General features: G+C 48.2%; 1 protein-coding gene across 5 annotated transcripts in view; it reads left to right on the plus strand.

Moving 5' to 3' along the window:
- The window catches only part of CACNA1I (calcium voltage-gated channel subunit alpha1 I), a 93,915-nt gene extending 69,200 nt beyond the window's left edge, over positions 1–24,715 (plus strand). For 2 of the 5 annotated variants that reach the window (XM_075428124.1, XM_075428129.1), the window contains 15 exons: positions 155–280; positions 762–851; positions 1,871–2,063; positions 3,151–3,302; positions 4,995–5,104; positions 5,716–5,849; positions 6,277–6,347; positions 10,059–10,137; positions 10,716–10,837; positions 11,590–11,928; positions 12,556–12,702; positions 19,863–19,979; positions 20,362–20,530; positions 21,022–21,218; positions 23,080–24,715. In XM_075428124.1, the coding sequence (XP_075284239.1) occupies positions 155–280; positions 762–851; positions 1,871–2,063; positions 3,151–3,302; positions 4,995–5,104; positions 5,716–5,849; positions 6,277–6,347; positions 10,059–10,137; positions 10,716–10,837; positions 11,590–11,928; positions 12,556–12,702; positions 19,863–19,979; positions 20,362–20,530; positions 21,022–21,218; positions 23,080–23,781 (2,748 nt within the window). In that variant the 3' untranslated portion in view covers positions 23,782–24,715. The remainder of the gene's footprint in view (positions 1–154; positions 281–761; positions 852–1,870; positions 2,064–3,150; positions 3,303–4,994; positions 5,105–5,715; positions 5,850–6,276; positions 6,348–10,058; positions 10,138–10,715; positions 10,838–11,589; positions 11,929–12,555; positions 12,703–19,862; positions 19,980–20,361; positions 20,531–21,021; positions 21,219–23,079) is intronic. The other 3 variants (XM_075428126.1, XM_075428125.1, XM_075428128.1) reach the window with 3 other exon arrangements.
- The last annotated feature ends 792 nt before the right edge of the window (positions 24,716–25,507 follow it).

Genomic DNA, 25,507 nt, shown 5'->3' on the forward strand with positions numbered 1-25,507 from the left:
AGCCTGTGCTCTATGTCACATTGGTGGTCCTCCCTGCCTGCCATGCTCCACCTGGCTTGCAGCCCACCCACCACATTGGGAGCTCTTGCACATCCCAGGGATCATGGGGAACTCTGTGGGGAAAGAGTCTGATGGGGTCACTCCCCTCCTACAGCTCTTCAAGGGCAAGTTCTACCACTGCCTGGGAGTCGACATCAGGAACATCACCAACCGGTCCGACTGTGTGGCCGCCAACTACAAGTGGGTGCACCACAAGTATAACTTTGACAACCTGGGACAGGTGAGTGTGCCCACAGCCCCTGTCTCTGATGGGAACCCAGAACAGGGTTTGTCTTCTCCTATACGTACCCCTCCCCGGGGCACAGATGCAGTGCCTGGAAAGCCTGATCCCTGGGCCAGGACGGGTGGTTGTTTGGCATGGGTGTCCATGCAGAAGCTGTGTCACTAGTGTGTCAGTATCTGGATGATGCTTACAGGTTGCAGGGCAAAGAAAAGTGGTGGCAGCAGAGAGCTTGGTTTTCACTCGTGGTGCGAAGCAGATGTGCTTCACAACCTCCCTTCTGTGGCGGTTCTGATTGCACGTGGCTGCCTGTCCCCCCCGAGTCCTCTCCTCCACAGGGGAAGGAGCAGGTTTTGATGTATGCAGAAGCACAGGCAGGAAGAATATTTCAATGCTGTGTGTTAGAGCGTAAACTCATGATTTTTTTTCACAACCTACCATATGCACCTGCTCCACATCTGCTTTGCTTTGTATGTTGCAGGCTCTGATGTCCCTCTTTGTTCTGGCTTCCAAGGATGGCTGGGTTAATATTATGTATAATGGACTAGATGCTGTGGCTGTTGACCAGCAGGTACAAAGACTTCCTTGTGAAAGGACCTTTTTCACTTTTCTTGATCTACTAAGGCAGAAGCATGCTTTGACGTCCTGCTTCAGATGCCTCCCTCAAACCAAGTGTTCCTCCAAGGGCATTTCTGAATCCTTTGCTCATCTGTTTGCAAGGGGTCAGGGTCATGCCTGATCCATGCAAGGAGGTGCAGTTGTGGCTGTGCAGTGGGTGTCTGTAGTAATTCTCACGCTCTACTCAGTTTGGATCTCACATAAGGCCTTTATCTATTTGTAATGAGGGAGCAACAATGCCATGTGCCTTTCTGGGCATGTTGGCTCCCTCCTGGCCCACAGATGGTTATTTTAATACCCTATAAAGCAGAGACTGTTGGGCTGCTTCCCACTGCATTCCTATTCCTCTACTGCTAAGGCAATGACCTTGATAGTGTTCAGTGTAGACAGCTGTCTACCTGTCTACCATACATACCATACCATAGGATGCAGTACCACAGGCTTGAACCCTGGGGATGATGCTTCGTTTACCTCTGAACCTCTGCACAAGGTGCACTGCTGTTGGCTTTGTAGGCTTTCTGTCAGGAGAGCCAGGCAAAGTCAGGGCCTCCTTTCTCTCTGAGCCTGAATGACATTTCTGTTCTGGTCTCATTGCCATTTTGGTGGTGTGTAGATGTGGTCTCTACTTGTACTTGAGTCAAAGGTGTTCCTGATATCTGGACCCCACATTTTACCACATACTGGTGTTGTACTCAACCTGTGGCTGGGGTTGTGCCTGAAGTGTGGGTGACTCTGTGCAGACGGGCCTTTGCGCTTGACTCCCACCCGCTCCATCCATCTGCAGCTGATGCCGAAACCTAGTCAGCAAATCATAAAGTTCCTTGCCTGTAGCCCCAATTCTTCCCAGCCCACTCTCCTGATTTCCTGAACACCTCCCCACCAGCTAATCACCATTGCAGATCCCACGCACATCATTTCCACACCACCATGCATCCAACCTATTGACCACCTCTGTTCTCCCCTCTCCTCCAGCCAGTGACCAACAACAACCCCTGGATGCTCCTCTACTTCATCTCCTTCCTACTCATCGTTAGCTTCTTTGTGCTCAACATGTTCGTGGGGGTGGTGGTGGAGAACTTCCACAAGTGCCGGCAGCACCAGGAGGCTGAGGAGGCACGCCGGCGGGAGGAGAAGCGCCTGCGCCGCCTGGAGAAGAAGCGAAGGAGTAAGGCACAGCCTAAGTGTTTGGTCGGTTCGTAGGCCAAGGTTTTCTGAGAAAAACCTTCTCCTCTTCTTTTTCTTTCCTGACGGACTAGTCTCCGAAATGCATTGCTTATGGCTGCGCTCTCAGCCTTCCTTCCCACGCCACTGCCGCGTTGCTACACACCTCACCGGGGCGGTCTGCGGAAGAAGGGTGGCTGATGAGGTCTGCTGGGACTCCGGGGAATCCACTGGGGTTTTAGCACCCTGCCCCTTGGGAAATAATATGCACCAAAAATATGCCTGTGCATGTGCTGGCGTGCACTGTCAACACGGGACTTGCATGCATCGGCACACTTCTGGGCTTAGGATACTCCCACCTGGGCATCCTGCAACCCAGCTGGTGTTCAGGAGAAGACCTGGACAGACCATCCTTTGTGTTTAAACCCAAATTTAAAGAAGAGGGAGAGGGAAAAAAAGAGGAAGACCCCTGTGTTTTGTTCCTGGCTCTTTCCATCAATGTTGCATTGTTACTCTTTGGGGTCCCAGACCCTCTGTGGTGAAGCAAGCCCTCTTCCTGGTGTTCCCGTCTTCTCCTGTATTACATTTAGACAAAAATTACAAAATCATACTTGCCCTGGAAATCATCCCTACTACCCCAGACTGATGGTTTTCTTCCATTCACAGCCTGTGGGCATGCTTTCCCTTCCTCTGCTCCAGTTTTCCCCCTCTCTCCTGTGACACCCTGGAGCCTCTTCTGGAACCATCTGCTCCCTTTTATCATTTGTGATCTTAATTTGTTGAGGCATGAAATGCTGATATAGCACCATTCACACAAACACAGACTAACAGATTTTCTTTCTAGCATTCCTTTCCTTGTCTTTTTTCTACTTAATTTTTTCCCCACTTCTACTTTCCTCTTTTTTGCATTTTTTCCTCCTTCCTGTGTCCCCTATCTTTTACTTATCCTTTCCTGTTCTTTCTCTCTCCTACCTTCATTCCCTTTTCTTTCAACACCTATCACGACTTTTATGCCTGCTCCCTCCACAGTGTTTCTTACTCTTTCTTCCAATTTCTTCCTAATTCTGCCCATCTCCCTCTTTCCACTGAAGAGGCGCAGCGTTTGCCGTACTATGCTACCTACTGCCCCATACGCCTCCTTATTCATTCGGTCTGCACCAGCCACTATCTGGACATCTTCATCACTTTCATCATCTGCCTCAACGTGGTCACTATGTCCTTGGAGCACTACAACCAACCTGTGGTGAGTGAGATCATGGAGATAAGCCCTGCCTCTAGTCATGATGTTATTTTGCTACAGCTGTCCGATGACCACTGCCCACCAGCATAGGCAGGACACTTGAGTGTCTCTAAAAAGTACTATTTAATTTGTTGCAAAAGTTAATGTAGTAGGCAAAGATATGTGATGAGTTTTGTATGTATCCAGAAAGGTAGCCCCTGCTCAGACACTTATTATCTATTAATATCAATAGAGAGAAGGCATCTAAGAAAGAGTTGAGCCGCTGGAAACCATGGTGCAATGAAGTCTCTTCACTTTATGGATATGTGTGTCACCCAAATTTAACTGCCTAGTCTGCATTGTATGTTCCCCTGGATCCTAACAGGAGGAGTGGTGGAAGCAGCAGTGTCCTGTGAGCTTCATGCTTTGTGTCAGATTTGCAAATGTCAGTCCAATTCCCCTGCCATATGGCCTGAGCTGAGAGAACTAGAATGGCTGGTTGTGTCATGGGTTGGAATGTCTTTACCAAGCCTCCCTTTTTCCTTAAGAGAAGCTGCAGGGCCAAAGTGCTGAGCAGAGCCTCTCTCAGCTGTGGGGGTTGATTCCCAGTAAAGTGCCTTGAAGGCCAAGTAAGTTTTATACTTTGGCTGGGAAAGACCATGTACCTCTCAGTGTTCCTGGCAAAGCTCTAGATGCCTTAATGGAAAAGATGTATGCCGCACATATCAAATGAGCTTTCTGCCTCCTTATGTAGACAAAGCATTCATCGTGACATCTGCCCGGTGGCATTTCAGTTTTCTCTTCAGGAGACCCTTGGTTTAGGTGACAGCTCTGGTCTCTGAGCAGATGCTGTCCAAGGCAGCTCAGGCTTTGATCAGGAACTGAATCTGCCTCTCCTCATTCAAATCCACCGCCAGGCTCCTGTGTTTCTTGCCTGTCTTGCCCAACTGCCCAGCTTTTGTCTTGTCCTTGACAGTGCCCAGTTTTACTCTGCCAGAATTCTCAACCTTTATCTGTTGTCATCCTCATGTCAGGCCTTTGTTGCTGAGCAAGTCACTCCTCTTCCTTACTCCTCAGCTCCTTCCCCAGGAACGCAGGTCCAGCCATGCCAGCCTACTGTCAGGCTCTGCTAAAGAATCTTGCCAAAGCACTTCGAACCCTTCCAGTATGTAGTGCCACCAAATGCTGCCCACTGCTTACACTGGTCCATGGTGGTGGAGAACGGGCAGCAAATAAAAGAACCAGAAACCTAACAGCTAAGAGATATGACATACGTCTGCCCCACACCAAGGCACAGAGGGGTTTCCTCCCATCAGAGATGACATGTATCCACAACTGGAGTAACCTTTGTGCCTCACTCCTGGTTGATAACTATACCAGTGCCATTAACATGGAGGCATCCAGGTTGTGTAGGCTACTGGCAGAAAAGGAGGCTGATGGTACTTTGTGGATTCTCCTTGCAATAGCGTCCTTCTTGCCGTTATGCTGAGCAGTACAGGAGAAAGGAACAATAACCGATCCTGAGAACAACATGAGGCAGAGAGGCCAGCTGGTGGTTTCCCTTAGTATGCAGCCTCCACATTCAAGTAGGTAGGAGGCATTGGACAGCTTCCCCACCTCCTAGTGAATTCCTGGCACTCAGGAGAGTCCCGCCCCCAGGTTGTGTGCTTCATGTTGCTTTTGCCTCAATTCTTTACCCTCTCTTTCTGCTGGCAGTCCCTGGAGACCGCCCTCAAGTACTGCAACTACCTGTTCACCACCGTCTTTGTGTTGGAGGCAGTCCTCAAGCTGGTGGCGTTTGGTCTGCGGCGATTCTTCAAAGACAGGTGAGCAGAGGGTGATATCAACCGTGGCTGTGTGACAACTGGGTTTGAGGTGGAGGCTTTGAGGATGGATCCGTATCTGGAGTGTGAGGTGGCAGCAGAGTGCCCTGACTGCCTCACAGTTCTGCACAGCGTGGACCTAGCCTCAGCTCTCATTAGCTGCAGTGCTTAGGCAATAGTAAGAGTTGTCCAAAAATTGCCTCTTGGTTGGCATCTGCTGGTTAGGCTGGAAAGCAAAGGAGGTGGGGTTAGAGAGCACCAATTTTTTCCTGCCCTTGAGGCAAACTGGGAGCATGCTGAAGCAGAACGTATATAACGAAGCTGATCCGAGGTAGTAAGGCCGTGGAAAGCTGAGCCCATTAGTCAAAGCATAGCACCATAGTAACACAGCTCCATGCTTTCAGATCAGGCTGGCTTGCCTCTGGCTGCTCAGGGTGTGTGCAAAGTGAATCCCTGTTTGTCTGCAAAAGCCCATATAGGCTGACTCAGGCTGGGGCCTTGAACTCAAACATAAAGAAATATTTAGGTTGAAGTGGAGACAATTCACTTTCTCTTTCAGGGAAATGGAAAAACTCCGTCTTCCTTTATTCTCTTCACTTTTTCTTCTTCTTAAGGTGGAACCAGCTAGATCTGGCCATTGTGCTGCTGTCTGTCATGGGCATCACACTGGAAGAGATTGAAATCAATGCTGCTCTCCCAATTAACCCCACTATAATCCGGATCATGAGGGTGCTGCGTATTGCCCGGGGTGAGAGAAACACTGGCCAGAGGTGGGGGTGTAGGTGGCCATGGAGTGGGTCTTGGTGCCATGACTCATTGAGCAGTGGATGTAGAGTCATGGGCTTGCCCTGTCGCTAGTCCTGGGAGGGAGGCAGGGGGTGTGATGAAGGACAGCCTAGAGGTTAGGCTTCCATTAGCTAGGCATTTAAATGCAATGCTTTTAACGAGGTCAAGGACCAGGAGGATCAGCAGATCATGCAAGAGATGAACTTCCCCTTTTGTTCTTTTATGGGGCAAGTATGGCAATGGCGTTCGGAGAAAGGGCCATCAAGCAGGTTGAAGTTTGCGCAATGAGGGGTACATCAGTCTTGTCCTACTGCCATTAGTAAACCACACAAAGGATGGACCTTCTGAGCTCAGCCCGAGTGACACTTCTCTTGTGCTTGTTGTGGCAGTCCTGAAGCTACTGAAGATGGCCACAGGAATGCGAGCACTGCTGGATACAGTTGTTCAAGCCCTGCCACAGGTAAAAAAACCAGCTCCCCCAAAGACTCTCCTTTTTTGCACCCTTATTCCAAAGGGTTGATTCTCGTGGAGTCGCAGAGGTGGTGTCTACTTTGTTGTGCAGGCAACTGCCTGAAGGTGATGTCCAAGTTTTCATGTCATTCAGGAAGGTACACCTCAGACAGGTGTTGTCCAGGTTATCATGTCAATCACAGGGGTACAGCTCACATCATATCTTTGTTCTGAAGTGGGTAGATGAAATAGGGCATGCTTCCTGGATAAGGACAAATTTCTTCCTGTCACATCTAGCTAGTGTCTAACTGCTTGCGGCTAGTCCCCAGATGCTCTTTGCTCTCTCCATAAGAAGGGAGGAGTGACTGGCAGCCATTTCATGAGGAAAGGAGGTCTTTGCATCTCTACCCCTCTCACCCTTCTCCACATGTGCCCCCTTTTTCCCCCTCTCTTTCATTTGCACTCCCGTCACTCCTTTTCTTAGCCAGTGCCTCCCACTTCCTACTTTCTTTTCTTCCTTTCTCCTCCTGGATCCCTTTGTGTTTCTGAGCCCCTCATGTATGAGAAGCAGTGACGCGCTCTGTTGTGGCTCACGCAGCCGGCAGTTAAGTGTCTACTGCAAGACAGCTAGACAGAAGGATTTCATGAGCTGTGAGCGGCAGCTGTTCCCAAAAGAGATGCTGACACGGTGCTTTACACAGGCTTCAAGCCCACTATGAGGATCCTTCGTGATGGATGAGCAGGCAGGGAGACTGGTCCCCTTCCTTTTGGATCCTCAAGAGAAAATTGCTAAGCAAGGAGTAATGGCACCAAGTGGTTCTACTGATCATACATCAGACCATTCCCCTGGAAGACCCTGAGCAGGCAGCTATATTGCATGATATCAAAATGCATGGGCATTTGTCAGTTGATTTATCAGCTAATGTGCCAGTTTCGATGAGTGATGCAGAGCTGAGAATCAATCTGAAAACAGCGTGAGTACCTGCCCAAGGAGTTTACTTCTGATGTTGGTGACAATAAATGTCAATCTGAATTAGAGGAATCTCATGGCACAAAAGCAAGAGGAAAACACTGTGATCTTTTATGGATCCTGAGCTCTGTTGGATCTCCCATGCTTTTTATTAAAAAATAATGATTTGTGGTTTGGTCTAATAATAACAACTATATAATTCATATGTAGGATATGTAATAATACCGTCATCCAGGATAGTTGGAGGCTAAGATAGGCTGGACAATGGAAGCAATAGGTTATTAAGGGTGTTCTTATAGCAGGCAGCTTTGGGTCAGTAACGTTTATTAGTTCTGGCTCTGCTGCTTCAGGCTGCCTCAGTGCAGCTTCTTTGCACCTTGCTCTTTTCCGTTCCAGGAGCCACAACAGCTGATTTTTCTCAGGCGAGGATCTGGAACGGAGGAGGTCTCCAGATCCAGCATCTGCATGTCTGTGGCGTGTTTATTCTGCAACCCAGATAAATGCACACAGATATTAAAAGCTGGCTAAAGTAGTATCCAGAAGCCCTTGGTAAGAGGACTCTGCAGTATATTTGCACTGAAATGGTGAAACTCAACTTCTGTCCCCAAAATATAGAGAATAAATAAAAGAGAAGGAAATGTTCATATCCCTGCCAATTAGATGGAGAAACTGAGTCATCAGGCGGTGAGGTGTTTTGCTCAGGATGGCAAAATGCACAGCTGAGACCTCAGTTCAAGCCCCTGAGGCCTGCCTTGGTCCTAGCCACAAGTATATTCTTCCATGCTTTTTGAATTCTTGCTTTCCTCTCTCCCATTCGTCTACAGCTCCTTTACTAAACAAGATGGTAGATCGGGTCTTTTGGAGGTCAATAATATCTGCCACAAAACTCTCACAGGCAGTTGACTAAAGGTCTGGCCTCTAGGTATTCCCTGGAAGATAATAACAAGCAGTGCTTAATCATTCCAGCATCAAAGCCTATGATCAATCCACTTCCTATTGACTGGCTTTTGCTTTCTTCTGTAACAAGTTGGCTTCATTTAATAAAGTTATATAACAGAGGGATCAAAAATCACTCCATAGTTAAAGTTGTGTAAAACTCTGCACTTAAAGCATGGCTAAAATCCCCCAGTTTCACTGATAAAAGATTGAATTTAGTCTCCGTATTTTATATACTGTGTCTTCAGGGGACAGTTGAATTATCTGTAATATTATTCTCCAAGATATATTGGCTTTGCCAAAAGAAGCAGTTTAAAATAAGCTATCCTTTCCCTTGTGCTTTTTCCTCCTCTCGACCTTTCTCTTTATGTTCCTGGAGTACAGACTCACATCAGGGACTTTGGCTTGCTAATGGCATATGAGGCGTCTCCAGTTGTCCTGTTTCAATTCCCTTCCTGTCTTTGTTATACTGCAACAATTCTTAATAGTGAATAGAGCTTTAATTTTAGAGCTCTTTAGAAATGCAGCCCTTAGCTAAATTTTATTAACTTCTTTTTCTTAATGCCCTGTAGATGCAGACCCAGAGGTGCATGTTCACAGCATTTACTATGGTGTCCAATTTAGTCATCAGAAATAATTCCTTCCACTGAGTACGTAGGGAGCCAGGATCTGGCAGCCCAGGGGAGTGGGTGGGCTGAATCATTTATTTCTCTCCTGAATTTGGATGGCACAGCAGTTGCAATGACTAAATTAGACTCCTGAAGTGGATGGTCCTAACAAAGGCCCAGTGACCACGTGCATTCAGACCAGACACTATTCAGTTTTTCCAAAACACCCATATACCACTTAGGTCCTTAATTTTTCCCCGCTTTCTCTTGCTACACAACAGTGTGCTAACAGTTACTGGCATTTTCTGTTACTGTTCGGCCTACCTGTTCCAAAACCCCCTCCTGCTCCTCACATATAACTCAGCTGCCCCACATGCTGGGAGGCAGGAAATTCAGAGGCAAACAGTGATTTGGGAGAGTGAGGAGTTGAGGACAGTGCCCATATTGCTGGTGGCACTATTCCCTTTGTGCACCCTGAAGCAGCAATTCTCACATTGACTGGTTTCCAAATAGCAGTTGCTGGAGGCCCAGAAATCAGGGTTTGACCTATTGTTCATGAGATGAAAAGGAAGCTCTGCTTCCTCACTTCTTCATCGGGTCCTCTTCTCTCTTCTCCCCTCCACGCATTTCAAAAGTGCGTCTTTACCCTTCTTTCTTCCCACCTGCCTACTCATTCCACGAGCCCTGCTGTAACCTCCACATGTAGCTGGTGCTTTGCCCCACCACGCTCTGCCTGGTTCATAGCAGGAGCTGGTGTACCTGTGTCCCTGTCTCTTTGGAGCACTGCTGTTGTGCTCTTCATGTGAGCATAACTTCAAGGGCCTTAGGCAATTTGGTGGGACATGTAGCACTGCAGGACGTGTCTGTATGCTATAATCCATAGCTTGTCCTTCACCCAGCTGAACTGGCTTCACCTTCTGTGCCCCTATTCCAATGTGCTTGTCCTCACTTGGCCCAAAAACTGCACACTTTAGTCAGCCCTGGCCAGACCTTGTGCTGGAGTGGAGGCAACTGGGAAAAGTGCATCCTCCAAGTCCAGTTGCAACTGGTACTGTCACTGATGATTTCCCAAACGTTGAGCAATTTTTTGGTTGCATTTGTACGGTGGGAGTTTGCTGCTGTTATCTTCACGCTTTGAAAGGCAGAAACACTTGCCTGTACAGATGAAATAGGCTTTGGGCTAGCTGACTATGCCATTTGCTTTCAGGTGGGAAACCTTGGACTCCTGTTCATGCTCCTGTTTTTCATCTACGCTGCTCTGGGAGTGGAGCTCTTTGGAAAACTGGGTAAGTCTCAAGCAGACCATGCTCTAGTGTGAGCTACAGACCTGCTGGGAAGCCGAGATTTCTCAAAATCAGTACTCATTCAATAAAGGGACTGAGTTACTTGATAGCCTTTATTGTCACTTATGTGTAATTGATGTAAGAGGAATTTCCCTCTAAAATGTTATTGTCATAACAGCCTTACAAAATAAAATTAGCATCTGGTTTCTCTTTCTTTCTGAAACTTTTGCTTTTTCTGCACTGCTTGCCTTGATATTGCCTTCAAGATTACAAGAAAATCTCAGGGAAAGTTTATTTACGTCTCTTGCCATGGAATATTGATCAAGAAGAAAGGCAGCACAGTGACACATTGGGAGGATACCCCTGAGCAACTGAGTTACGTTGCCCGATATCCTGAGGCTGGGCCATCAGGGATTTTTCTGTATTGCTGGGCAACAGCCAACTGTTGAGCAGAATGCTGATGCCATTACTTGAGGTCTCCAGGCTGTGAAAAGCCTGAAGTCCCCTTCCACAGTTCTTGCTGTTGATCTCAGGGCCAGCAGTGCATTCTCCACTGATAGCCGCGATCCCCTTCTTTTCAGTATGCAATGATGAGAACCCCTGTGAGGGCATGAGCCGCCACGCCACATTTGAGAACTTCGGGATGGCCTTCCTCACGCTCTTCCAGGTGTCCACAGGTGACAACTGGAACGGGATCATGAAGGTAACAGGGCCTCAGGGTCTTGGATGTTCTTATTGTGGGGAAGGAGAAATTCTGATGTGTGCTCCGTTCAGCAGTGCTTGGGCTAGAAAAGGGAAGGAGCACAGGAACTGGCTTGCTAGATGAAGGTCCCTGTTTGGGCCAGAATCTCTCTCTCCACCATGGTAACTCAGACATTGGGCTTATTTAGTCCTACAGAGATCTGGCTGAGAAAAGTGCAAATTGTCCTTGGGAAGATCAAGCAGACTGTCCAGGCTAAGAGGGAATATCCACTGTCATAAGGCCTGTTATCAAAGCTGAATGTAGGTGCATTGGACGTAGCACCTGTCTGCAGAGTCACCAGGGCCATCCAAAATAAATACTTCCTTCCTTCAAAGGACATGGAGAGAGGAAAGTACTTTGAACATGTGTGGTGCCTTTGAGTCTGGGTGGGAGAAGGCAGTACCAGACTGCTCATTTTTGTTCTTGCTCACATGTGTGGATCTGCAGTGGCAACAACATGTGATGTTCTGGAAGTAGTTTGGTCTGTACACCTTTGGATGTATTTGCTCTGAAGCAGAAAGCACATGATCAGATGGTGTTCCAGATTCTTTGAAGACTTCATGAATCCCAGAGGGTGTGGGGTGATAGAAGTGTTTGCCTTGTTCATTGGTATCAGTGTTTTTTTACAGAAAGAGCAGCCAAACTTGTATTCTTACTTTAGTCCTTCCTTCCTTCCTTCTATCCTTCCCTCTCAAACCCAACTTCCCCTCAAGGACACCTTGCGTGACTGCAGCCACGATGACCGGAGCTGCCTCAGCAACCTGCAGTTCATCTCCCCACTGTACTTTGTCAGCTTTGTGCTCACAGCCCAGTTTGTCCTCATCAATGTGGTAGTAGCTGTGCTCATGAAACATCTCGACGACAGCAACAAGGAGGCCCAGGAGGATGCAGAGATGGATGCTGAGATTGAGCTGGAAATTGCACATGGGCTATGTTCCCGCAAATCAGGCTCCCCAAATTCAGGACAGGGAAAAGGAGCAGGAACAGGAGGAGGTGGTGGGAGAACAGATCCTGAAGGACATCTGTGCATGAGATGTTACTCTCCAGCACAGGTGAGTACACCTTTGACCTTACCAACCAGACTGCGGCAAGTAGTTCTGGGAAGAAGCTAGGCAGCCTGGAGGACTGAGCGCTTAGCAGTAGCAGATAGACTCTTCCACCTCAGGGTGAGAGGTTTGGTTTCAGTGGTAGACTTTTGAGTTGGTAGCATCGTTTGGGGACAAGGCTGTGACAGCAGTGGGTCCTGTTCATTGTCATCATGGTGTAGGAACCTGAGGGCCAGCAGAGGAGGGATGGAGAAGATCAGCGAAAGGTGTGTTAGGAGCAAATTTGAGAGGGGAACTCAGGAGAAGAGAGCAGGGGAAATGGCAGATCAAGAGTGAGGCACTCCAGCAGAGCTGGAAGGGATGTGTGAACAGTGCCATGGTGCACTGAGAGTGAGTGAAGACAGTTCCTCCTTCTTTTTTTTTTCTTTTTTGTATTGAACTCTGACACCTTTACACACCTTAAGGAGCAAATGCTCCCCCAATGACCATGTGCAGGTACCTGCAGAAGAAGGTGCTGGTCCAGATGAGTCAGGGTGGAGAACCCAGCCCCAAATTCACATGAAGCTTTGAAGCAAAACACTTGGCATTCTTAAAATGATCTCTCCCATCCTCCCCCCTTTCTTGTCCCCCTAGGAGAACTTATGGCTGGACAGTGTCTCTTTAATTATTAAGGACTCCTTCGACGGGGAGTTAATGATCATCGATAACCTATCGGGCTCCGTCTTCCATCATTACTCCTCGCCGGCCATGTGCGAGAAGTGTAACCATGACAAGCAAGAGGTAACCTGCGTACGAGGATGCGTGAGGGGACTCTCCCCCCAAGACCTGCACCCCCACACCCACATGCCCGCAGGTCATCTGGTGTGTGCTCTTGGCTGTAGATTGTGTAGACAGAGAGTTTGTTGACCTGTGTTTGTCATCTGTCATGAATTGCTGATACTGCCTCTAGTACAGGCTTGCCCTCCTTAGCCACGGGGGGATGTTTGAGGTGGTTGAAAGGTGAGATGTACCAGGATGCAGATCAGGAGAGACTGAATAAGCTGTAGAGAAATGACTACGAAGGTGTCCTGGCAGCTCTTGTTGTGTTCAATCCTGCAAGTAAAGCAGAGGTTCAAGCTCATGTTGTACAGAGGACTCAAAGGATGTCACCCCAATGACAGCACGCAGGGTCAATTCAGTGGGAGATTTAAGCATGTTTTGTCTTCATTTTAAGCATGTGCTTGCTTACTGCCTGTTGAGGTCGATGAATTGAGCACATGCTCAAATGCCTTGTTGAATAGAATCACCATCTGTGAGAAAGGATTGGTTTGCGGTGGAAACCAGTTAATTAGTTTGAGCAAAAGCTAAATAAAAATGGGCCCGCTGAGAAAGTTTGAGAGTCTCTTTTCTGATGTAGAAGCTGTTAGCTGACAAATGGGTTGTTGCTAAGAGCAGGACACCAAATGGCTTCGACTGGTGCTTAGCAGATGCTTTGGAAAACTACTTCCTAAGCGATTAGTCTTTTCGGGTTGTAAAACTTCAGGAGCAAAGTAATCTGGGAGAAGTTAGGTGAGTAGCAGAATTAATTTTGTTTCTGAAATCATGCTATTATATTTAAGTGCTATGATTGTGGTCAGACTTGTAACAGTAGCGTGGCTCATCTGACAGTAAATCAGTACATCAGAGGCAATCTTCACCGTCTCCTTCCCCATAACTAACTTGATATGTTGCTATTGCTTATAAAAAACTTGGGAAGAGAGCTCTCATTGGCAGATTACTCTGTTTGAAGAAAACAATATTTTGTTTGGCTTCAGATGCCTAGTTCTGATGCTCTAATGTTGTTCAGCCTTTCAGCTATTTGCTTGTCCGCGTAGCTTCCCTTTGAAAGTATCAAAATGTGAACATTCCTGTAGTTTATCAGTGTTGCAACACTCACAAATGGATGCTGCATTAATGCAGCCAAATAACTAGTTTTCAATTAACTGCAATTTCCACTGCTTTACAGAAGTTCTTATATTCAGCAGCTGATGCCCATCCTTCTCAGAAAATCAGGTCTTCTAAGGCATTCCAGAATGGTTACCGCGAAATTAAGTAATCTGCAGCTAGTTTGCTGCATTTAAAAACTTTCCAGATAGTCTTCATTATCCTGCCTAGCAACAGACAACAACAGATTTTCTTACCTTCCCAGCAAGGAAACTAGACAGCAAAATCTTCAAGTGCAACCCACAGCCACAGCAAAGAGTTTAACAGAATAATCACAACGAAAGAATTGTTCTTAGATCATATTTTCTAATGGCTGTTATAAAGGCATAAATTATTTTTCAAAATTGATATTTCAATACATCTAAAATGTGGAATTGAAAAGAAATTATCTATATCAACAGGAATAACTTTAATAGTAAAATGTAGATATTTCTGATCATATGAGTCAAAATTACAGCTGAGGATTTTAAGTCATGGTTGATCATGACCTTCTTGTCATATTTCATAGCATAAATAACACTGAGGAAATTCCAGCAGGAAATCACTACATGGAGTCACAGCTAGGCTTTTTTTCAGCACTAACACCAGCAATGCACATAGTCATTAAATTACAGTGCACTCTGGTACATCAACTTATATATGAATGTACATTGTATACGCAGGCAGAATTGTACTATCTCTGAAGCAATCAACAGCAAGATACATAGGCAAGACAGTTTTTATCTAGTCCTATTCAATACATGTGTGTTCAAACAAATTAGTGTGCTTGCTGCCCACGGAATGACCCGTAACTCTGCCCTTGTGGCAGAAATCACATATTAGCCAAAAATGCTCACTCCCATTTCATTTGTAGTTTAGTCCGTCAAGATACTAAGCACAATGGATGGACACAACACTTAAACGTATGCTCAAAGTTATTAATGTGCACTAAGCTTTTTGTTGCATTGAGTAGAACCATAGAATTATTGAAGTTGGAAAAGACCTCTAAGATCATCAGGTCCAACTATCAACCCATCACCACCATGCCTACTAAACCATGTCCCAAAGTGCCATGTCTACACGTTTTTTGAACACCTCCAAGGGATGGTGACTCCACCACTTCCGTGGACAGCCTGTCCCAGTGTCTGACCACTCTTTCAGTAAAGAAATTTTTCTGAATATCTTACCTGTCTAAACCTTCCCTGAGGCTATTTTCTCTCATCCTATCGCTAGTTAGTTGGGAGAAGAGACCAACATCCACCTCACTACAACTTCCTTTCAGGTAGTTGTAGAAAGTGATAACATCTCCCCTCAGCCTCCTCTTCTCCAGACTAAACAATCCCAGTTCCCTCAGCCGCTCCTCATAAGACTTGTTCTCTAGACCCTTCACCAGCCTCGTTGCTCTTCTCTGGACATGCTTCAGCACCTCAATATCTTTCTTGTAGTGAGGGGCCCAAAACTGCACACAGTACTTGAGGTGCGGCCTCACCAGTGCCAAGTACAGGGGCATGATCCCCTCCTTACTCCTGCTGGCCACACTATTCCTGATACAAGCCAGGATGCCATTGGCCTTCTTGGCCACCTGGGCCCACTGCTGGCTCATGTTCAGCTGGCTGTTGATGAGCACCCCCAGGTCCTTTTCTGCTGGGCAGCTTTCCAGCCACTCTTCCCCAAGCCTGTAGTGTTGCATGGGGTTGTTGTGACCAAAGTGCAGGACCCGGCACTTGGCCTTGTTGGACCTCATATGATTTGCCTCGGCCCATTGATCCAGTCTGTCCAGATCCCTCTGCAGAGCCTTCCTACCCTTGAGCAGATCAACACTCCCGCCCAACTTAGTGTCATCTGCAAACTTACTGAGGCAGCACTCAATCCCCTCATCCAGATCACTGAGAAAGATATAAAGCAATACTGGCCCCAAAACTGAGCCCTGAGGAACACCACTCATGACTGGCCACCAACTGGAGTTAGCTCCATTCACCACCACTCTCTGCACTCAGCCATTCAGCCAGTTCTTTATCCCGTGAAGAGTACACCCATCCAAACCATGAGCAGCTAGTTTCTCCAGGAGGATGCTGTGTGGAACAGTGTCAAAGGCTTTACTAAAGTCCAGGTGGACAACTTCCAGAGCCTTTCCCTCATCCTCTAGGTGGGTCACCTGATCATAGAAGGAGATCAGGCTGGTCAAGCAGGACCTGCCTTTCATGAACCCGTGCTGACTGGGCCTGATCCCCTGGTTGTCCTTCACATGCCCGGTGAGTGTACTCGAGATGAACTGCTTCGTAATCTTCCCCGGCACTGAGGTCAGGCTGACAGGCCTGTAGTTCCCGAGATCCTCCTTCTGGCCCTTTGTGTAGATGGGCATCACAGTGGCAATCCTCCAGTCGTCTGGGACCCCACCTGCTAGCCAGGACTGCCGATAGATGATGGAGAGCGTCTTGGCCAGCTCCTCCACCAGCTCCCTCCGTATTCTTGGGTGGATCCCATCCAGCCTACTAGACTTATGAGTGTCCAGGTGGTGTAGCGGGATTATGGGGGGTTCATTCTCCTCTCCGTCTCTGTCTTCCAGTTCAGGGGGCTGAATACCCTGGGAATAACTGGTTTGACTATTAGACTGAGGCAAAGAAGTCATTAAGTGCCTCAGCATTTTCCTCATCCTTGGTGGCAATGTTCTCTTCCGCATCCAATAAAAGATGGAGACTCTCATTGGCCCTCTTTTTGTTGTTGATGTATTTGTAAAAACATTTTTTGTTATCTCTTACAGCTGCCAGATTGAATTCTAGCTGGGCTTTTGCCTTTCTAATTTCCTCTCTGCATGACCTAATGAGATCCCTGTACTCTTCTTGAGTTGCCTTCCCCTTCTTCCACGAGTGATGAACTCTCCTTTTTTTCCTGAGTCCCATCAAAATCTCCCTGTTCAGCCAGGCCGGTGGTCTTCCGCGCCAATTCATCTTATGGCATGTGGGGACAGCCTGCTGCTGTGCCTTTAAGACTTCCTTCTTGAAGAATGTCCAGCCTTCCCGGACACCTTTGCCATTCAGGACTGTCTCCCAAGGGACTCTCTCAACCAGTGTCCTGAAAAGGCCAAAGTCTGCCCTCCAGAAGTCCATGATAGTGGTTTTGCTGACCCCCCTCCCTACTTCACCAAGAATCCAGAACTCTATCATTTCATGATTGCTAAGCCCAAGACATCCTCTGGCTACCACATCTCCCACCAGTCCTTCTCTGTTACTAAACAGGAGGTCAAGCAAGGCACCTGCCCGGTAGGCTCACTTATCAGCTGTGTCAGGAAGTTATCTTCCACACGCTCCAGGGACCTCCTAGACTGTTTCCTCTCTGCTGTGTTGTATTTCCAGCAGACGTCTGGTAAGTCCCCCAAGAGAACAAGGGCTACTGATTGTAAGACTTCTGCCAGCTGCTTGCAGAATGCTTCATCTACCTCTTATTCATAATGGCTGGGTGATCTATAGCAGGTTCCCAGCAGGATGTCTGCCTTGTTGGCTTTCCTCTTCATCTTTATCCATAAGCACTCGACCTTATCATCACAGTCATCAAGCTCCATACAATCTAAACGCTCCATAACATACAGAGCCACCCCACCACCTCTCCTTCCTCGCCTCTCCCTTCCGAAGAGCTTATAGCCATCCATTGCAGCACTCCAGTCATGAGAGTCATCCCACCACGTTTCTGTGATGGCGACTAATGCATAGCTATCCTGCTGCACAATGGCTTCCAGCTCCTCCTGTTTGTTGCCCATGCTGCGTGCATTGGTGTAGATGCACTTGAGCTGGGCTATCGATTTCACTCCCAACATTGGCATGCCACCCCTAGGCTCATCTCTAGTGAGCCGGGTTATGCCCCCTTCCTACTTTGAACTTAGGGGGAACGTACTGAGCATCTTTCCTGGTTACACTGCTGGCATCTTATTTCAAACCAATTATTTGTACCATTAAGGATTTTTCTAATCATAGCTCTGTTTTTAAAGATATGTTATATCTGCAACTAGCTATTTTCAAAGGGATACGTGTGCATGGTTGGGTGTCTTAGGTTGATGTCCCTGGGAGTTTTCATGGATTGTGCTCCTTGTGAACAGCCCCTTCTCCCCCCACTGCAATTTTTTAAAATTTTTTTGTTCCTCATCTTTAGTCAGAAGATTTTTAAATGTTTTGCAGTAAGAGCAGCTATAACACCAAACCACCTTTTCTTCATACCACTAACCTCTTCCCTTGTCATTGCTATCCTTTCACTCGGGCTGGCTGACAGTTCAACATCTGCGTATTGGTGGTTGATAGTGTGTTTAGCCAGTGGCAGGAGTTTGCCAGTGCGCAGCGGTGAACCGTCTTCCCACATGCGCGGTTTATCTATTCATGACTTGTTGATTATGGTTTTTGTGTAGATCCCAGGGTGGCCAGAATTTGTGAGCAAGCGGTTCAGTGAAGAACAAACTATGCTGTCTTTTGTTGAAATCATTTTTTATGGATGGAGAAGGTAGTTGCAGATGTTATCTCATCTCACGTTCTCATCTCTACAGCACAGCTGTAAGGCTCTTCCGGTGTAGCAAGTACTTAGGCAAGTAATGGATGAGCACGCACATTAAGTGGGACTGAATGAAGACTGTTTCTCTCTACAAGTAGTTGCTGACTGGTGGCTATGTAGTGTGCTTGACATAACTTCATTGTGGGCTCTCCGGTGTGCCTGTGCTCTGAGCGGCAGTTGTTGGTTTTGGGCTCTCTTCATGGTGGAACAGCACCATGTTCCTGTGTCAGAATGATATCCCGAAGAAGGATGCCATTTGTGCCCTTTGCTTAAATCCAGCTCTGGTTTTCCATCCTGTTTATTCTATATGCATTATCTCTCAGATAGAGACCTCTTCCAGTCTCTGGCATTGGCACAAACCACTAAACTCCCAGCTCGAAGGAGTCATCACTCCAAATATTCCACCTGCTCTTACAGCACAAAAGTTGTACCTGCCTCTTGCAAACACAAACACGGGGGAGGACAAGATAAATGGCCAGGAAGCAAGCTGTCCTGACTGAGACAACCCAGAATATAGCTTTCAAGAGTCAGGTGCTGTTGATGGGAACTGGTGGGACTCTAGAGACCAGTGATGGAAAATCAATCACAGGAGGGACAGAGCAGCTGCTTAGGCTACTAGAAAAAGGAGAGGTGTTTCAGGCATTGTGGGAAAGAGATGTCAGGCAGAGGGGAATTGAAAGCTTGGAGGAAAGAGGATGGGAGAGGGGCAAAAGTGGCATGAAACAGGCCAAGAGATGAAGCAAGGTCAGGCATGGGACTGGAGTGGAGCTGAGGCTCAAGGATGAGAAAGATGCAGTGGTCAGACTTGGTTTCAGAAAGCAAGAGAGCACAAGTATTAGTGGGTGGGAGGGGTGAGTTTAGGGATGGAGAGCAGGATGGGAGATGGTGTTAGCTGAGATCTTGGGTGGGTTAGAGGTGAGGGGAGAGGGAAGATTCAGGGAAGCTAGAGGGAAAGAGGGTTTCAGTGATGAAGGTAAGAGAATATGAAAAGCATGATACTGGCATGGACTGCAAGAGGCATGACTATCCCTGGAATGAAAGCATCTTCACGTTTAAGCAGGGCTGTCCGTGGCGCCTTCAGAAAGAGGGGTCTACTCCTCATCCCTCAGCAGAGCAGACTGCCTTGCCACTGGCTTGAGGGAACCCTCTCCCCACCTGGCTTTACTTGCAGGGCCTTGTGCCAGCATATCGCTGGGACAGATTCAGGACTCCTTTCTCCAATTCTGGCACTAGAGCAGCATGGACTGGCGGTGGGCTGCTTGCAGATCATATGTTCAACTTCCATTAAAAAGTGGATTCTCCTGCCCAGCCCAGGTCTGGGTTAGGCAGTACCTGATGTATCCAAGGAATATAACCTAAAATTGATCTTGGGTCTACAGGCTCTCACTTATCCACTATAAGCAGTGTGAATGCTTGAAATGTGGATGTCAGGCATGACCTGTGACAGCTGCTTTCCCTTCCTGCAGGTCCAGCTGGCTGAAATGGAAGCATTATCCCTCAACTCAGACAAGTCCTCTTCCATCCTTCTAGGAGATGAGTCAGACAATCACAGCACTTCTCAGCTGAGTCCTAAGGAGATCAAGGTTAGTCCCAGGCGGTCATGGGCATGTTGCACTATGTGCTGTATTTCTGCTCCTGCTCATTTGAGGTGCTCTGTATTCATCCAAGTGTCCCTGCTAAGGAATATAAATTCTGGTCACTTTTCAAGAGCTTCTCCACCGAGACATGTCGTGGAGAACGATTTGAGGAGAAAAAAGGGATGTGTGTTTTTCAAAGTTCTCTTCGCTACTGTCAGTGACTTACTCTAAATGAGCCTAGATTTAGGGAATTTGGGCTGGAATCCTGAGGATTTCTTAGCTAGCTTGAAGGTATCTTCAGAAACAGCCCTTCCTGAGGCCTTGACTAGTCTGCTGTGTCATCTGCCATTAAATTCCACAAGGCTTTATTGTCACTTATTTTTTCCAGCAGGATGGCCAGAACAGCCCTGACTCCAATGGGGGAGGCGATCTGGGAGAATGCCTGCTCCCAATATCCAGTGTGGATGGCTCTACAAACCCGGACAGTTACCTGTGTGAAATGGAGAAAACTCCTTTCAGTTCAGTCCAGTCTTGGCTAAAGCATGAAAGTACCAAAGGTGAGCATGGGTCTCATGATTCTCCAGGTCTGCTGAAAGTGTGGGTTGGTTCTGCTCATCTGCCTTTCTCCTGACTTGCCCCTGCCGGGAATGGAGTTCAAATGATGTGGGGTTACACTAACCAAGAATTAGCTTTCAGTTTGCCAGTCTTCAGGAGTGGGGTGAAGAGCAGCTCCTGCTTCTGCTGCTAGAGTGTATATACTCCTGCAGACTTGCCTATGTCTGGGCTGTTGCTTTATGGCTCTGAGCCCTGTTAGATTGTCTGGGTCTGGTGCAGGTTTTGGTCCTTGTGTAGAAAGTGGGACCCTTGGGGTGAACACTAGACTGAGGCTTCTTGGCCAGGCGTGTGTGTTACTAAATATCCTCCGTACACTGGACTTGCAGGACCCTCGAAGTAAAGCAGCAAAGGCACCAAATCAAATCAGAGGACTCTTCAACTTTTTTTTTTTCTTATTCTGTTCTCCTTCCCATTTCTTTTGGTGCTTTTTCAGTCCCACACAGCCCCTTCTCTTCAGGTGCATCTTGCCCTCTGTTACCTGTACCAGCAGAATTTTTCCACCCAGCCATCTCTGCCACCCAGACAGGGCCTGAGAAAGTCTCATGTCCACGCAACCTTCCTAAGATCTCTCTGCAAGGCTCATGGGCATCACTAAGATCTCCGAATGTGAACTGCTCACTTATTCATCAGGTGAGGACCCCCATTTCCCTCTGCTAGGAAAGTTTGATCTTTGCATCACACCCAATCAGAGGGGGCTGAATGGGGAGGAGGGTAGAGGAAGGAGAGAGGTAGCTGTGGTCATGGGCTGGGCGACCTGGATCTAACCTGTTGGAGGAGCACAGTGGACTGCAGAGTACAGGAGGGTTGGGGAGGAGAGAGGGTTGTATAGCAAAGGTGTGTTGTGTAGCTCTCACCACCTGAAATTGTATATACTTTTGCTTTGGATCAAAAAATAGTTTGACAGCTGCAGCTAGCCCCACATGTAGACAAAATCACATCACCTTTTAGCTCACCCTTGGGTCCCTTGCACTGAGTGTACTGCAGACACCTGCATGCACAGCAGCTGCAGTATGAGCCAGGGAGATGGCAGCCGCACAGCCTCCTTGGCTCCTCTCAGCACCACATCTCCAGATCCCACACCTGCTTCGTTGGAGTAGGCTTCTCCCCACCTACCTCCTCCACAGCACTTTGTGCCGCATCCACGCACCATGTCCCTGAGCTCACTGTTTACCCCTGCGCACTTAGCTCTTACATCCCAGAAAGGTGCTATCTTTTTCTGAAAAGGCAGCTATTTCTCACTAATGAAAGAGAAGAATGAAAGTGTTGAGGGAACATCAAGTGTCTCTGAAGAGCAGAGGAGGCAGAGATGAAAGTCCAATAGAGATCCTTGTTATTGTTCTTGGAAGATACTCCATGAACAATTCCTGTTTGAGGAGTACAGGGACACTCTATTCCAGACAAACTAAAAAATAAAGTCATATGTTATCCAGTTCTATGTGACAGACACTGTTGGCACAATACAAATGTGTATAAATTCACCAGGGATAAATTTAGCCTTGAGATGAGACCACGGAGTTGTTACGGTGTTGAGACTTCTGGTATAAGTTTTGGCATGAAGAGAAAGAGCTCTGGAGCTGGTATACCACTGGAGCAAAAGTACTGAACTGTTGTAAAGGAGAAACTGGTAATCATCTGGTTATGTGATGCAGACTGTATTGAGTAGCTGTGGTTCAGAAGGCTACTTCTAGTCCTACATGCATCCTTCCCAGTGCTGTGTCCCAGTGATGATGATCTGGCGCCGACCAATTTGCTAGGATCAACTGACATGCAGCTTAACTAACAGAGCCCTGATACAAGGAAATTAAGGCTGTTTCCTCTTCCTGCTGGAAGAGGACCCCAAGTTTCTGCCCTAAATATGACCATTGCCACTAGTGCTGGTCAGAAGAACCATGAGGCCTCTTTTGTCTCCCTAAACATTGCTGGTTTTTTAATGAGGGGAGGTCTGTGTACAGAGCCTGAGGTAACAGAAGTCCCCTAAATTCTGCCCAGCTGATGGTTTTGATGTGCCTGCAGCCTGTGTGGTGGGCTCATAGGGAAGCCAAGAGTGAGGACTCACAGGAAACCTCTGCGCCTCTGCCTCCTGGACCACCGGCAGTCAGGGACAGCCCAGCATCTGAGGCTGCAGAGCACAGACCCAGCACCCCTTCCCTTTGGTGGAGCATTTCACATGGGAGGGGAAGATTCACCCTGGAGGAGAAAGAAATCAGAGCTCAAAATACTGAAAACTTTCCTTCCCCCTCCCAGAAAGGAATGCCCTGGGCAAGCTACATGGCTGGTGCTTTGTAGCATTGCTCAGGTTTTTTATTGCTGCTCTCTCTAGCAGAGGAGGATGAGAAAGGAATTGGAGCTTTTCCCCCTTTTTCTGTAATTGTGGTTTATTTTCACATCCCAAAGTACTAAAAAAAAAAAAAAAAAAAAAAAAGAGGCAAAGCCTCTTGCCTCCTGCCCATCTCTTTCCTGAGAGCTGTGTTTTCACACTCCTGCTCCCCAGGCCCCTGAGAGCGATACCTCGCTGGACAGCCGGAGCAGCAGCTCAGTGGGCAGCCTGCAGACCACGCTGGAGGACAGCCTCAACCTCAGTGACTCTCCCCAGTGCACCCTGGACCTCCCGGTGGCTCTGTGCCCAGTGCCAGCTGCCGGCAGCCAAAGACCCCTGGCAGCCCCCCTCTCCCCTGCCTCCCGCCGCCGGAGCCTGCGAGGCCGGGGGCTCTTCAGCCTACGAAGCATCTGTCGTCACCAGCGCAGCCACAGCAGCGGCGGGAGCACCAGCCCTGGCTGCACCCACCATGACTCCATGGACCCCTCGGATGAGGAGGGGGCGGGCAGCAGCCTGCGGGGGGGAGGCAACAACAGCGAGCCCTCGGAGACCCTCAGCAGCCTCTCGTTGACCTCCCTCTTCTCGCCCCCGCCGCCGGGGCTGACGCTGGTGAAGAAGTGCAGCAGCACCAGCAGTCTCCACACCAGCCCCTCTCCCCGGCGCCCCGCAGCCCACCACGCCAAGCCCTTCTACACCGTTGACCCCCGGGGCTTCCTCTCGATGCCCTCCTGGGTGACGGACTTCTGCAAGGACACCCCCTCGCCCGGGGAAGGAGAGCAACCGGACGGCCCTGGCAGACTGGGGATGGGGGACCGCAGCTCCCCGCTCCCGTCCGAGCTGGAGCTGGGTGATGGAGTCAGCAAGAGGAACAGATGAGGGTCCCTGGGGCGCAGGGAGGAAGCATTTGGCCGCCGGCACGGGGAGCACGTTTCGCTAGCTTCTCCCCAGCAGCAATTCCAAAGGATTTGCAAGAAAAAGAACCAGGCAAACAAAAATTTATAAATATATATATATACATAAATATATATATATAGAATAAATACTCTGGTACCGTACCTCAGAGGCATGGGAGAGTGCAAGCAATACGGGAACAGTCCTGCCCGGGGGCAAGACCTGGACCATCACCGCAGAGACTATAGTGACAAGAAAAGGCCATGGGGCTGGGAGGGATGGGACCCTCCAGCCAGGTGACTGCCACGTGGCAGCTGTTTAGTTATATACATATACATATATAGAGAGATCGATTTATTTATTTTTTTTACCGAAAGATTATGAATTTCAGAAAGCGCTAAGGAGGAACAAGCAAACGGGGACAGAAGGAGGTGCTACACCAAACAAAGAGGGTGGGGGCGAAGGGAAGCAGTGTGAGCGGCAAGGGAAGAGTGTCTGGGGTTTGCCTTGCCTGTTTCTGGGAACTTCCTTATTGTCCATGCTTCCATTTCAAACATTAAAAATTGTGGGCCAGATCTTCAGGTTGAGCGTAAATTGGCCAAATGCGATTGTGCGCTTCTGTTGGTGTAAAGCAGCAGAGCTCTGGCTTGAGGGGGATTCATGCTGATTTACAGTAGGTGAAAATCTGGCCCCAGCAGCAGGGAAAAGCAAACAGCCATGGAGCACGGGAAACGTTTTGAGGTGAAAAGCCTTGCTTTGAAAGGAATGTGTGAACACAGCGGGCATGCTCATGGGAGGAGGGGATGGAGGCTACATGGCATATTTTTGTTGTTGTTTTGTTGGCTTTGTCTTTTTCATTTTCCAAAGAAAGAAAACTGCTAAGGGAAAAAAAAAATCACAAGATACGCGGGGAAATTTGGAGTGGGAGAGGCAGGGTGGAAGGGGAGGGGGGAGGTAAAAAGGGGAGAGGAAATTGAACCTTTCCCACTTTTGTTTGCAGTAATTGTGATATTGTGTTTTAGAAGCCCAAAGGTGCAAAAATCATCTCTAGAGAAACCTATCTCTTATTTTTGTATCTATAGCTATATATATTAAAAGAAGACAAAACTTAGAATTTTAAAAAAGACAAATAAAAGTAAAGGGGGCTTCAGCAACACAAAGCATAATCAGTCCCCTGGCTGAGGGCTAACCCTGTTCCAGGTCCCAGCGGGAAGACCCTACGAGAACATCCTCAGCTCGGTGGCGGCTCTGCCTCCTCTCCAGCACCGCCTTCATCCTCTGGCCTTTTCCTGATTTGCATCAGTGTAGCTGGGACCAGAGTCCTGCTCAGTGCCAGCCGTGGACACAGAGAGCCGGGAATATTGGCACGCGTGTGTGTGTGCATGCAAATGTAAGGATGTTTATGTGTGTTGCATCCAGGCTAACTGGCTCAACAGCTGGAGAGATGGGAGAGTGGGAGAAGGAGAACCGCAGCTCTCCTTGTCTCTGCCTTGCGGGAGTGTGAGTGGGGAGGGATGGAGGGTGAGGACAGACCGACTCCTCGAGCCATGACCTCCCTCAGGATCCAGGATTCGATCGGGCAGACATGATTCTCTCCTGGCTTGGTTGCAGCAAGGCCTCCGGAGGCTGCATCCCTCCTTGCCTTTCCAGCGGCATGACTGCATGTGTGTCCTTCCTGGCCAGGGCCAGCCTGGATCTTCTCCTGCAGCAA

Source organism: Opisthocomus hoazin, chromosome 8, assembly GCF_030867145.1.
Source record: "Opisthocomus hoazin isolate bOpiHoa1 chromosome 8, bOpiHoa1.hap1, whole genome shotgun sequence".
NCBI lineage: Eukaryota > Metazoa > Chordata > Aves > Opisthocomiformes > Opisthocomidae > Opisthocomus > Opisthocomus hoazin.